The sequence below is a fragment of the Pavona decussata genome, unplaced genomic scaffold (genome assembly GCF_977016875.1).
Source record: "Pavona decussata unplaced genomic scaffold, jaPavDecu1.1 SCAFFOLD_161, whole genome shotgun sequence".
Lineage (NCBI taxonomy): Eukaryota > Metazoa > Cnidaria > Anthozoa > Scleractinia > Agariciidae > Pavona > Pavona decussata.
The window spans coordinates 4,467,391-4,481,281 of NW_028145572.1; the positions used below are offsets into that span (position 1 = coordinate 4,467,391).

General features: G+C 36.6%; 1 protein-coding gene across 3 annotated transcripts in view; it reads left to right on the forward strand.

Annotated features, from left to right (window-relative positions):
* LOC146464936 (Fanconi anemia group I protein-like) overlaps positions 1-13,891 on the forward strand; it is a 45,212-nt gene that overhangs the window by 5,885 nt on the left and 25,436 nt on the right. For 2 of the 3 annotated variants that reach the window (XM_085129164.1, XM_085129166.1), the window contains exons 4-17: positions 41-135; positions 2,545-2,580; positions 3,330-3,415; positions 4,246-4,313; positions 6,929-6,995; positions 7,347-7,388; positions 9,153-9,206; positions 9,437-9,506; positions 10,087-10,172; positions 11,036-11,162; positions 11,329-11,418; positions 11,568-11,646; positions 12,478-12,535; positions 13,662-13,744. In XM_085129164.1, the coding sequence (XP_084985290.1) occupies positions 41-135; positions 2,545-2,580; positions 3,330-3,415; positions 4,246-4,313; positions 6,929-6,995; positions 7,347-7,388; positions 9,153-9,206; positions 9,437-9,506; positions 10,087-10,172; positions 11,036-11,162; positions 11,329-11,418; positions 11,568-11,646; positions 12,478-12,535; positions 13,662-13,744 (1,041 nt within the window). The remainder of the gene's footprint in view (positions 1-40; positions 136-2,544; positions 2,581-3,329; positions 3,416-4,245; positions 4,314-6,928; positions 6,996-7,346; positions 7,389-9,152; positions 9,207-9,436; positions 9,507-10,086; positions 10,173-11,035; positions 11,163-11,328; positions 11,419-11,567; positions 11,647-12,477; positions 12,536-13,661; positions 13,745-13,891) is intronic. The other variant, XM_085129165.1, reaches the window with a different exon arrangement.

Sequence of the window (13,891 nt, forward strand, 5' to 3'; positions counted from 1 at the left end):
TCTTGTTATTTTTAAAAGTTATTACTTCTGTGCACGACAGGCTCACCTTGTAGCACCAGAGTTGGCTTAGACAGACGTACATTTGTGTTCAAGCATGCTATTCAAATATTAAATGATGGCGACCTAAGTAACAAGGTATGTTTGTAATATACATGTACTTTCATAATGAGTACATGTAGTTTCAAAACAATTTTCCAAATGAAAGCATAGTTAGTGGAGTACTGTATTTTGAATTATAAAAATCTAAATTCTTCACATTACAAAGTTTAAACACATTTTCTTCTTTTTTATTACCGAATAAGAAAACTGTAAATCCAAAGCTTTATTTCGGGGAATGTTTATTGCTTCATGACCAAATAGACAAAATCATGATCAAATTCCTGCTTGCAATTCATTTGTGTTGTCTTTGATTGATTCTCTTCCACCTGTTCATGTTGTTCTTAGTTGCACAGTAAAGCAACTGAGTCATTTACCAGTCTGTATTAATTGAGAAGCATAAGATTTACTCCTGTAAGTACAGTGCAATAAATTATTTACTTGTGGTGGAATGAAATTTAAGTAAAGCCAATCTAGAGTGAATGAATGTGGTCTGTGTTCTATTCCCCTGTTGTACACTCTAATATTGTTAACTGGAGGGTGACTTCAAGGGCTTAATTTCATGTTCCATGGCTTAATTGTTACATTCAGTTCACCCTTCAACCCAATGCTAATGGTTTGTAGTTAGATCAAGTAAGTAGCCAAATTCCTTCAGTTTGATGCAGGGCTGTCAACTCTCCTGGATAATGTGGGAGTCTCCAGATTTTGAACCGTATCTCCCGGTCTCCAGATGTATGTCTGTAATCTCCAGATTTTGAGCCATATCTCCCGGTCTCCAGATTTATGTCTGTAATCTCCCGGTTTTGAGCCAGATTTCTCTAGATTTATGCCTGTAACTTCTCGGATAATTGACAAAGTTTGCGATTTGTCCGAGACTCGACTTTGTGAGAAGAAAATCTGAAATGTGTAGCGTTGTTTCTGGTACTGTTTAATATATGCCCCCCCCCCCCCATCACACTGAACCCGTGAATTTTGCCTTGATGCAACGCCTCTGTAAGGCACTTTGTTATTGCTGGCCGGGGAAGTCATTCTCCATATTTTAAGACGTGTGAGGTTGACAGCCCTGGTGATGGGTGCTAGTTAGTTGGCTTCTGGCAGGGGTGCTTCTGGCTCACTAAGTTGTCATGGATACATGTACCTCCATGCTGTGACTAAATTGCATCAGGTTCCTGCCAACCTGTACATGTAAAAGAGCATGATTTCCCAGCAGCAATGGATATAAGTTTAAACCCACCCTTAAACAACCCTTGCATAACAACGACAACAACAATTTATTATAAGAGAAGACACTTTTTACAATATTAGTTACCCACAATTAGCAAACCACCTTTTAGCCACTTCTGACTTCATGACTTTCTGATGGAGCAAAGCTATATACTTTAGGGAACAGGTGTTACAGTTCCCCTTACCTCTCAAACATAATTCCCTTCTATGCTACTGAAATGCAAAGATAACTTAATAAGGTGAGTATATTTCATACTGATATCTACAGTAAAATTCCATCCACATAAAAATACTGACCTTATATATTAAATACATACATGTAGTAGATGTTGCAAAATATTTTGCGTGTCAAACAAAAAAAGAAACAACCCACACATTCATGCAGTGGAAATCCTGCAGCCCCACCATGGGTCTCGTTCATACACTGTAATTTAACACAGTGTCAGTCTGTTTGACGGATGCATCATTATAATAACCCTGTGATTACAGCCATTTTATCATGGCCTGAAAGATGCTCATGCTGTGTTATTATCAAACTGGATTAATGGAGATGGGGTTACTTTAGCCAAACAATAGTAAGCCACACCATCTCTTTTCTTTCATAATTATGTAAATAAAAATTATTGATATTTAGGCAGTCACCTATTGTACATGTGTTTTATGTAGGCCCATCCTCTACATCGAGAGGATGGATATATTGGTAGGGAGGGGGTCTGAATAATTGAATAAAAATAATGATTGGAAAAAAAAAAAACACCAAAAGGTTTTGCATCCTGTTAGTAGCTGTATTTGTAAGGCTCCACAATACAATGTACGTGTGTGAGCAAATAATGCAAATGGATAGCCCTTCAGTTCAAACATCATAAGCTTATAAATTTGTAACAATCCTGTAATTTCTTTCAATATAGCTTGCAAATCCTTTTTTGTTCTGTATATTCACTTATTTGTTTACTATTTATTTAAGTTTTATTTTAGTTGCTGCTGTTGCTTTGTACACTTTGTTGATAATGTCAATTTGTAAATGCCAAAATTTATTTGCATTTAGTTTAACATAGTCATACCCCATTACCTACCCGCCTGGACTAGCTTTAGCTATTTGCGGGTAGGTATATACCTAACTTGTAACTCTGTTTTTAATAAAGTGTTGTTATTTGTGTGGTTAACATATATATTCAGTACTTTTTACTACACAGCTACATGCACTTGTTTCATCTTTTTTCCTAGGTTGCTACTGAAGTTGTTGGATTTTTGCTGATGGAGGTAGGAAAAATTATTTTCAATATTTGCCTTCTCTGCTGGAATAATTAAGGCCTCTAATGATAGGAAGGGGATTGAACATTTTTGAAATTCATGGGAAACAAGAATAAAATGTTTACTTTCACCTTTAATTTAGCAGGTGAAAGAATAAACCTGCTTATTATGTTATAAAGAACCTGCAGACAGGGAAATTATATCTACGGAAAATTTAAATGAAAAGCACATGTTCCAGTTTGGAATTGTCATCTATCATTAGGAAGCATTGTAAAGTAAACACGTTTTAAGACACTTGCATGTTTCATTGCAGATTAAAAGTTGGTGAAAACCCGCATATTCTTTTTCTATGATTTCTGATACCCAGAAGAGTCATAAATTAACAAATATTTTTAAAGTTAAAAACAGTTATTTTCAACCAAATTCAGTCAAAAATGGTAATTTTAATTGTATCATCAGTGATAATTGGTCGTATAGTTAGGTAGATTTGTCAGATAATTTTTGTTTATCCTGATACATAGATGGCCTTACATTGGTTAGAAAAAGACACTCTTTTTAAAATTAAAAACCTCTTAACTATACAGTTAATTAATGTTTTATTTTTTTGTTTGCTAAGAAGTGTCCCAAAGATTTGTATTTTTCAGTGCAGTAAATGCCTTGATTAAATGCTTCGAAAATATTTATAAATTGCAATCGCCGTAAAACATGCATAATTGTTTGCTCTTGTCTTTTATTATCCATTATTTTTTCTTATTCAGCTGGATGCATTGCCTGGTAAAACTCTTACAGAACTAGCAGATGTGTTTATAAATGCCATCAAAAGTGGTTCTCTCAGTAATGGCAAGTGAGTAGCATTTGTAATATTTTGTCATACTAATTGCTGGTTTGTACATTACCCAGGCAAAACATGGCATTTCTAAACAAAGCAGGGCTGATGACAAGTGTTGCATGATAACCCTTTGTGTCTTTCCCTTCCATTGTTACACCTATAATGGCTGTAACGTGTGCTGGCTTGCCTGAGCTCGGTTTACTAAGCAAAGAATTAAGACCACCAGGAGGCTATGAGAATCTTTTATTCAAAATATGCAGTTTCAACAATCAGTGATAGATAGATAATCTGGCCCAGTAAAGTTGAGGGCACAGGAAATGAAACACTGGACATGCATAAAGGAAAGTGGTAGGCCGTGGGGAGGAGGCAGGATGACAAAAGCACATTTTAATCCACTGCTGAACCGAGAAGAATGACTACTGTATGATCATATTGATCATATGACTGATGCAAGCACCTTAAGGGGAGTATACCTTACACAATTACTTCCTCTCCAAGACACAGGACCACTTGAACCAATTAATATTGCTAACAAGGCATGAAAAGGCATATATTCGATTTCCTTGCATCCAGGTTTTCTTGGTGTAGTTTAGTTTGGTTCTTACATACATGTACCTTGCTGAAAAGTTTTTTTTTTTTAATTTTTATTTTATTCAATTATTCGGACCCCCTCCATTCCAATATATCCATCCTCTTGATGTCGAGGAACACATGTACAATATGTGGCTACCTAAATATCAATAATTTTTATTTGCATAATTTATGAAAGAAAAGCATTATTAAAAGGGAAGGTGTGGCTTACTATTGTTGGGCTAAACTAACCCTATCTCCATTAATCCAAACAGATCTTTAGAACTGTTTCCCAAGGTACTGTCTGCTGTAGCTGCTAAGGACTCCATTCCAATGACAGGAGGTATGATTGACAGTGACAGTCGCCTTCCGGTAATGGCCCAGCTGTGACAAGTTTTGCCCTGATTCCAGATCAATCTGGAATTTGCATGGATTCCCATTGTCTGGAACTTTTTAGGGATCAGAGGGAAGGTTATTTCATAGGGGGCCCACACAATGTGTCTGTGTAGCCGATTGTTATTATATAGTAAATGCAAGTTGGATTTACCGTTTGCTTCATATATATACATATATATTTTTACTTCCATATATATATATATATATATATATATACATGTATGGAACAGTCAACAGCGAACTCAAACTCCTTCAAAATCGCTCAAAAAACCCGCTTTTGAGGTAAAAGGACGACTATATACCACAGATAAGGTAATTCAACGTTTACTTATCATTGATTTATATACATTAAGTTAGCAATATATTGCTATAGGTGAAGCAAATGGTAAATCCAGTGCATTTACTATATAATAACAATCGGCTACACAGACACATTGTGTGGGCCCCCTATGGTTATTTAAGAGGTTCAAGACAGTGGGGACTTAAAGAAGATAGAATGGCAGTGAAATGCAGTGTGATTTCATATGTACTGCCATTGTTGCAGTAAATGCTTGGTACCAAAATTTACAACAAGTCTGCCAAATTACTATAACAATATATTTATTATTATACATGTGGAAACTGTTTCTAAGTCTCATTATAATAATTTCATCGGGCATTGCCGCGTATTTTGCGGGCTAAAATGGAAAATTCAGCGGGCTAAAATATATTTTAGCCCGATGCTCTAAGCCAATGAGAAACAAGAACATAACGTAGCCAGCCAATCAGAACTGGAAACCATTCAACTGTTCGCGCCGTTTTCTTGCTTGTTTGACTGGAAGCGCTGCCATCTGCAAAAAAATTGTTTTGAGCTACAAAATGGCTGAAAAACCTAACGAAGAAGCAAATTCCCAGTAGTTTCAGCTAGCTAGAGAAAAGGACTTACAGAAACTGGTGTACGATGGTGGAAATAATGCCTGTAGTAGCTCCATGGCCGGGGGCGAGGTGAAGGTAAACAGCTTGTCTTCGTCGAGCGAAACCTGCTCAGTTTAGCACGTGCACAATTAATTTTAACACTTGCAAGTGACCATGTCTTCGCTGCTCACAAAATTCTGTTATTTTCCCTTTGAAAACTTAGAAGCAATATTCTCTCGACAAATTTTGCGGTGTTCTGTTGAAGTTTAAAGCTTATACGACAATGAATAGGTTTGAACAATGAAACAAATGTAAAATAAACGCCTGTCTTTGATTTCTTTTCTGAATGCCCTCTGAAATTATTATAATAGTAATATAGTTGATGTTCTTGGGCGTAAATATGTTTTTGGCCCTTCTCAGTACTCATTTTAGCCCTCGCCTGCGGCTCGGGCTAAAATGAGCCTGAGTCGGGCCAAAAACATATTTACGCCCGCGAACATGAACTCTATTGTTATACAGTCGAACCTCCCGTAAGCGACCACCCATAATGTCAAGGATATGTGGTCGCTTAGGGGAGGTGGTCGCTTACCAGAGGTCAGACCGCAGGGGGTCTAAATTTCGGATAATTTACATATGGTAATTGCGAAGATGTAACCCTTTTGCCACTGCTTATCGAAACCCACAGTAATAACTTTTCTTAGCTACAAGTATATTAAGACTGGTCCATCGATTATTATTCGTATCTCACAAATTACTTAATACAGCAATTGAGGCAATTGCTGTGAAAGAGACTTGACTCTTTTATTACTCCAGGTAACGCTGTCTAAAATTTTCAGGGAACGGAACATAAGCAAAAGGATAAGAAAGATAAAAGATAAGAGAGTTTTTCCCTACAAGGGATTCAATCTGATTAAAGTTTATTTCAGTGTGAAGTATAGTATAGTGCATGTGTATTTCATCAATTCTTTCAATGCTACACTGAATGCTAAGTTAAATCAGGAAACACTTCTGGTAGCTCCGACTGTGAGATTTACGGCGTCCGCTGTAATGATGTAGCCAATATGTTACAGCGACACATTTTTCAATTTCCGCCCGTGAGAGGTACAGCAGATTGTGTGTCAAGTGGTCGCCTACGGGAGGTTGAAAACAATTGAAAATTTTAAACAATCATCTTTAAAAGTGGTCGCTTACAAGAGGTGGTCGCTTACGAGAGGTGGTCGCCTACGAGAGGTTCCATCTATAGTGATTTGACTTAAACACTTTTGGTATTTTGGAAAAGAGGTCGCTAATGAGAGGTGGTCGCTTACGAGAGGTGGTCGCAAAGGGAGGTTCGACTGTATTATACATTTGGAAACTGTTTCAAAGTCTTTTCGTGGATGAGAGTGCTGAAATTGATAAACAGCCAGCAGAAACATTTAATGTGATACAGTAACCCTGACATGTTTGCAAGACAATGTAATTGTTAATGTTTGAAAATGTACAAAGTTTGACCTGAAAATCATTGTCTCTTCAATGTCAAATCAAAATATTGATAGTAAAGCTGTTGGAAAGCTCTCTTAGAGGAGTTGCAAGTGTGTTTTTCAGGACACTCATCTGTTTGTGAAATCTTAAATTTTTTGTATTTAAATTCCTCAGAAGATGTTTTCATTATGTTTTTTTTTTTCACAGATTGTGGAGGTGAAATGACAGGCCAGGAATTTAAAAGACATCTTCTGAATACTCTTTGTTCAAACAGGTTGTTGTTATTGTTGTGTTGAGTTTTGTAATAAAAGCTTTCAGTGCGGTACAGTGTAGGCTAATGTACATGAAAGGATTAACAACTTAACAAAACTGTGCATTTCCTTAACATTTTGAATACATGCAAGGTGATGTTAACTGTTGGCATTCCCCAACCAGTTATTATTACCAGAACAACAGTCAAGATGGCAGTCAACTCAGAGTTTGAAGATATAGCAGGAATTCGATGGAGAACAAAAATAAATTTAAGGCAAAAACTTAAAATTGATTGTGTATTCAATAAATTAAGCTGTAGTGCTGGTTTATGACTAGATAGACAAACTTTTAAATCTTTAACCTGTTTTAACAGATGGGATCCACAGTGTGCCATTCATCTGGCTGCTGTCCTCAGGTAAATACAGTTGTATGCCTCCTTTTTTTGTTAACATGGTAAATGTATATTTTGGCATCTCTATAGTGCCTGGAAGTACAATTTAACATTTGCTTCTGACCTCTCTTGTCTAGAACTACAGGGTGTGAAGGACCCATGCTAATCTTATTTTTCACAAACAGTATTATGCAATGTTAATGTGAGAATTTAAATTGTTTGAATTTCTGACCTGCCTAGGACTATCTGCTCTCTGAAAATCAGTGCAAATTTGACTTTATGGGTGTACCACAGCTATCGCTCTTACCTAAGGGAAGATTAAAAACTCAGGGTTTGAAATATTTAGTACCCAGCCACGAAGAAGGGAGTTTTGGCAAAACTCTTACCCCTTACTGACTCCAACTGCCCCCGTCAAAACTTCACAGGGAAAAATAAGAAATGTTGTAAAGTAAGTAATAATAATCCTACTTAAATTTCCAAGTTAAGATGGTGGAAATGTGACAAATCAAAACAATTGACCACTGAGTTTCAGAACTTAACATCTTGATACATCCAAGTTGTACTGATCTTTATGAAAACTATAGAAAATTGTTATGAAACAATTTTAAGAATTTTGGTTCCCACGGTAAAATTGACTAGAAATAGAGTCAAGGTCCCAGTCTGGCTCCCTGTTCCTGCGCAAGAACTCACGCCTTGAACAGGTTGCATGAGCAAGCACAAAAAAATCTTTTGATAAAGTGCTTACAAATGAACAAATCAATTTGTTGGGCAAAGGCCTTAAATCTATCCTAATGTGGTCTGTGACAAATGAAACACATCTTAGAAAACAACTCTTGCATGACTTTGACCAGTTTGCAAGAAGGATGCAACTTCAGTACATTTATCAAGGTCAAAACATAGAACCACACCCTTTCCAAATTGAATCAACATGGAATCCACCAGTGCATGTGAGTTGTGTTGGCTTGTCATTCTTTATTTACACAGGCTTTTGAAGAATCCCACGAACAGAAGCTCAATTCTATGTTTGATAAATTCTGAAACCTTCTGTTTAACGGCAATTTTGGCTCGTTGAATGGTTGATATCGTTGTGAGTACACAGCCCTTTCTAACCGTTTTGGATGTAATGAGAATGGGACATATCAAAACATTGGTTTATGGTGGGAAACAGTTTAGTAGGCATTAATTTTGTCATGAGTTTTGGTGGATTCCGCCATCTTACAAATTTCTGGTAGGTTTTACTGGATAACTTTAATTTAACATTTTTCCCTTTTGTATTTTTGATGGGGTCAGTAAGGGGTCAGCTGACCTAAGGTCAGCGTTTTCTCGAAACCCAGAACCCAGCATTCCTGTCATATAATGTCATGTACTGTTAACGGTTTAAGATCCTGGGGCCAGACTCATAAAGTCCTCCAAAGTGTTGTTTCTTAATAAAAGTCAGTCATATAATTTCCAACAAAAGGCTTTTTTGAAACAATTATTAATACTTATCGTACATCTTAACTTAGGAGGGCTTTGTTAAACTGGCCTCTGGTTTCAAGCATAATATTATACTAGCAGTGCCCTTAAAATGCAACAAATGCATGATCCTTTATTGAGGGACAGATGTATAGGGAAATAAGGTCATATTTTGGGTACCGGCCTGTACTACCCTCAGGCTGTTATTAAACTGCCTTGAACTATTATAAAAGACTTGTAATGAGCTAGAAATTCCACCACTGTGACATGCTATAAACAGAAAGAGATTGATCTTAATAAACCATCTGCTGAGTATTTGCTTTTTTTATTTAGGGATGTACCAATGACCTCTGATGAACTACAATTTGTTATGGAAAAGATATTAAGGTTAGTTGGCACATATTTGTTAATTAGTTTAAAACACCAATGAACCTGCAGAGAAGCAACAGCAGTCAGTAGTTTCAAACGTTGTTCACTGTTATTCAAGTTTTATTCAACCACCAACTGACAGGTTGTACATGAAAAATCATTAACAGTCATGTAAAAATTTATTTATTTATTCGATTAATTTTCCAACTCTGGTGTGATGACTGGTTTCATTATTTGTTTTACTGAAGAGCAATGAAAGAGCTTGATCTTCAGGAGCTGCCTCCACTTGTGTACCAGTTACTGCTACTTTCTACAAAGGTACATGGTATTAAAAGCATTTCATTACAGTGATTGAAAGTCTATTATGTTGCAGTGTGTGACTGTATGTTATGGTTGAAATTTTTTTGTTAATCAACAGATTCAAGCCTGTTAAATTTGTATTTTCCTTGATCTCTGGGTCCTCAGCACAATTCCAAACAGAGGAAAATTAAAAGTCTACCTGCTTTGAAACATTTGAACCAAAAACAGATTTAAAGCACAGCATATATGTGGTGGACAACCTTATTGGACCTGTCGCATAAGACATGACATTGTCTATCGCTAGCCACATTTCACCAGGAAAAGGCAACGACCATGTTATGTTATAACAAATCAGTATGCTTGTAAAATGAAGACCATATGCTGTACATACTAAAATACATTTTAGCAGAAGTGGAAATCCAACATACAATAGTCATTGTTCTGCAATTAAGTTTAATAGGTTAACAGGTTCACCCCACTTTTAAACTTTCCAGATATGACCAGATGAAATCTTCTTTGAAATTAATATGCTGCAGTGTTTTTTTTAGCTTTGGCTATCTGCAATACTTGGCCTTTAATTATTGTTTTATTTTTAAAGGGTCACAAACAGTTTGTTCTGGAGGGAGTAACTTACTTTTTTGACAACTTGGACGAAACTTGCCGGAAGGAGGAAAAAGAGGATAGGTGGGACATTGCACAAAATTGTAGCATCGTTCAGTGGCAGCTTTGTTATTTTTTTATTTATTTTTATTTCATTAGCTTTGCCTTTATGAAACCAAAAAAAAAAAGAAAATCACAGTCAATATGTAGACGTTGGCAGGGTCATTGCAACAGCTAAGTAGCCAATTACTGCGGGCCCAGAAATAAAATATATGTAAAAGAAAGAAAGAAGAAACACATCACATGCAGCACATTATTGGTATGTCTAGAAATCTCGTGGAGTTGCATTTTAAACAAATGATTTTAAACATTCGAGGGTTGTCCGGATTGTTAGCCATGTGCAGGTTTTTGTTGGAGTCTTCTTATGCTCCCTCCCCTTCCTCCTTTTTTCCACGGCGTGGTCAGTGTGATGGGTGCCCGGAAATCTACTGTGGTGACTTATGGCTGCATTGTAGGGATTGCCAGCCATGGGAGCAGTATTTGGACTAGGGGCTGGCTGGCCTCCAGTGGAAGCCGCAGACATCCAGGCATCCAACCTCCTCCAACCTCCATATAGCAATGTAGTTGTTAAATCAAATCAAATAACTTTATTTCATACTATTTGGTTAGAAACACAAAAGAGAAGAAAAAAAATACTGACCTTAACATAGATACAGGTTATATATCAACTAATAAATCTATATGGCTTGAAATCTGAGTGCAGCAGCCAAAGTAGAGGAGCTTTCAGGTTAATTAGGTTTCTCAAAGTACATTTATAGTTATTTCCATAAGGAGAATCAATTTCATTCTGAGATATGAACTTTAAGCAATCTGTCATACACCTGACCGTTACTTTTTTTTATATTTCATGTTTGACCAATGATCAATTTGTACATAATCTTTTTCAGCAGTTCAGAAGTCCAGACAGTGTCCAAGGATCAGCTGCGGCACATGGAAGGAACAGTCATACTTCACATAACATTTGCTGTCAAACAGGATCAGGACCTTGGAAAGGAGTTTATAAAATATCTAAAGGTATTTAAAGTGCTCCAGGTGAATGATTATCGAGGAAAATGATTAGTAGATACTTACAGGGGTTATAGAGGTGTAGCATTGAATTGCTCACCACACCAATTGAAACTCACTTTTGCTTCTTGTTTTCATCTTGCTCTCTTTTATTTTTCTTATTGTATTTTTGCAGGCTCACCAAAGTGCACCTGGCTCTGTATTGACACCTTTCAATGTTGCATTAGCACTTTCTATTGCACAAATACATAGATTTGAAGAAACAGTGAGTTCATGATGTACTTACGTATTACTTGTTGGTGTATTTACTATGAAGATACATGCAATATATCTATTTTCATTCTCTATGTAAACTAAGGCTACTCATGTTAATGGAACTAATCTTACAAGTATTTTTATTTATGCAAACATCAGATATTTGAATTTCTGAAGTCTGCTGTGCTACGAAGTTTCAAAGACGAAGAAAGAAGGAAACAGTCTAAATGGGTGCGAGGTAACTTGATCATATCCAACTATTTATATAGTGGTGCAACTGCAAGGTTTTTTGAAATGAAATGAATGTACATAGAGTGCAAAACAAGGCTTTATTTAAGTCTTCTTGTCTCAAGCTGTTTGAACTAGAGGACGTTAGTGGTTGTTGTTGTTGTTTTGTATAGATAAACCTGAGGCACCTTACCAGTGTACATCTCAAAGCTGTTGCATAAGAATGTTTCAAGGGACTCACAAGGCCAAAAGCTGAAAACTTAGGAGCCTAAGTTCCCGTGAAATATTAGGTGCTGCAAAAAAAAAAAAAAAAAAAAAAAAAAAAAGTTGTGAAAAAGTTGTGTCCACAACAATGTCTTGGGCACCTGGGCTCTGGTTAGGCAACAGCCTTGCATCTAATAAGAAATACTTAGTATGTCATGTATAGAAATGTGCATTATTTAATGGTAAAGCTTTACATACATTTATATAGAGCATTATAGGGCACCCGTCCCTGTTATTTTGACCTAACTGACTTTGAAGTTAAAGTTAAAGTTGCCAAATCTAACCAGTCCTTGCTTGAGGTGAAGGTGCTGGATGCTGTTACAAACATGTTTACAGTTTTATCCTTATCCTTAAAAATGTACATGTAGCCTGAACTAATGACACAAGGAAACACTGTCATTTCCATGCATTTCCAAGGTTTTAATATTAAACAAATAGAACCAGAGCAATGTACTACTAAAGAGCATTTTAATGGTTCCACTGAAGTCAATAAATGGGTTCTTAGAGGTTTGTCTGTGGGGGTAGTATGATATCACTCATCTCAATATGCATCTAATCTCCCCATTGGTCTTCACAGAAAACATTTCAGCATGTTCCTCTGTTCAAGAGCAAGTACTAGAAACAGTTCAAAACAGGTATAAAACGAAGGGTGTGGACAACAATCATGTTTTGCTTTACTTTAGGGCATAGAACCACATGCACAGAAAGTTCATTGGTTGCAATTAGTATTTATTTGTGTTTACTTTTCAATTGATGGTCTCACCCATACATGTGAGTTTTGTAGCCATCCCTTCATCTTACTTTTGTCAATTTTTGTATCTTTTCTTATCCTTGTTTAACTGAGCTGTGACACCATCATTATTACCATTGTCATCATTGCTCATTGCATGAATGAAACTTTATTTACCCTTGGATTATGATTGAGGCTGTTTAGGCCTCTTGCAGAATACATGCTAATGTGCTGAGAAAGAAACAAATAATATGTATATATATAATTAAGTGAAAGAGTTATCCAAAAGAAGTAACATTTGCAACATTGTGTTTCCATGCTGTCTTTACCTACTACTCTTACAGTGCACCAATTAAACCATCCTGCCTGGCTTCAACCTTGTCCTCATAGTGCTTGCAAAACTCAGAGTGGCAGGTGGCGAAGCCTCTGGCAAACACTGCAAAAAATAATTGTGGGGTATTTTGTGATGACACAATTGATTTTTGTCATCACTGTATACAATTTATCCAGGATCAGATGTAGTTGTTTTCATTATTATTTTATTCCAGAAAAAGTGTAGCAAAGACAAGCATTAGTGACTGTGCCACATCACAAAATACTGCACAATTTGTGGAGTATTTTAGCCTGCATAGCAGTCATTTCCTTTTCCTTTAAGCCAAGCAGCGCAAGCACGAAAGACGCACAATGGCATTATTGGGCAAAAAGGAGCAAAAAAAGTAGGAGTGGGGGGGGGGGGGAGGGGCTCCCCCCCACTCCTACCTTTTTGCTCCAATTTGCCCAATGCCCTCAGGCATCTTTCGTGCTTGCCCTTCTTGGCTTAAAGGAAAAGGAAACAACTGCAGGCTAGGAGTATTGTTGCAGCATGTGCCAGGGTCTTTGCTGTCCACTGTTTTGAATTTTGCTCTGACCCTGGAGATGAGGTTTGGCCTTGCTTCTCTCTAGTTTCACTGCCATTCAAGTTTGTTCTTGGGGCACAGGACCTTTGGTGATGATACATGTCTGTCATAATATTCTTTAATAATTTTTTATAGCTTGTTTGGTTGGGATCATGTTACACAAGGACTGGTACAGTTGGGCTTCACCCTGATGGACTCTTATGGACCCAAAAGTTTTGGTATGTCTCATGAATGTGAAATACTGGAGTTAAATGTTCCTTGTGGTGTATAATGTTTATCATTATTATTATTATTATTATTATTATTATTATTATTATTATTATTATAGAAAGTGAATGATGGCGTGACGTTGTAAATTAGTATTT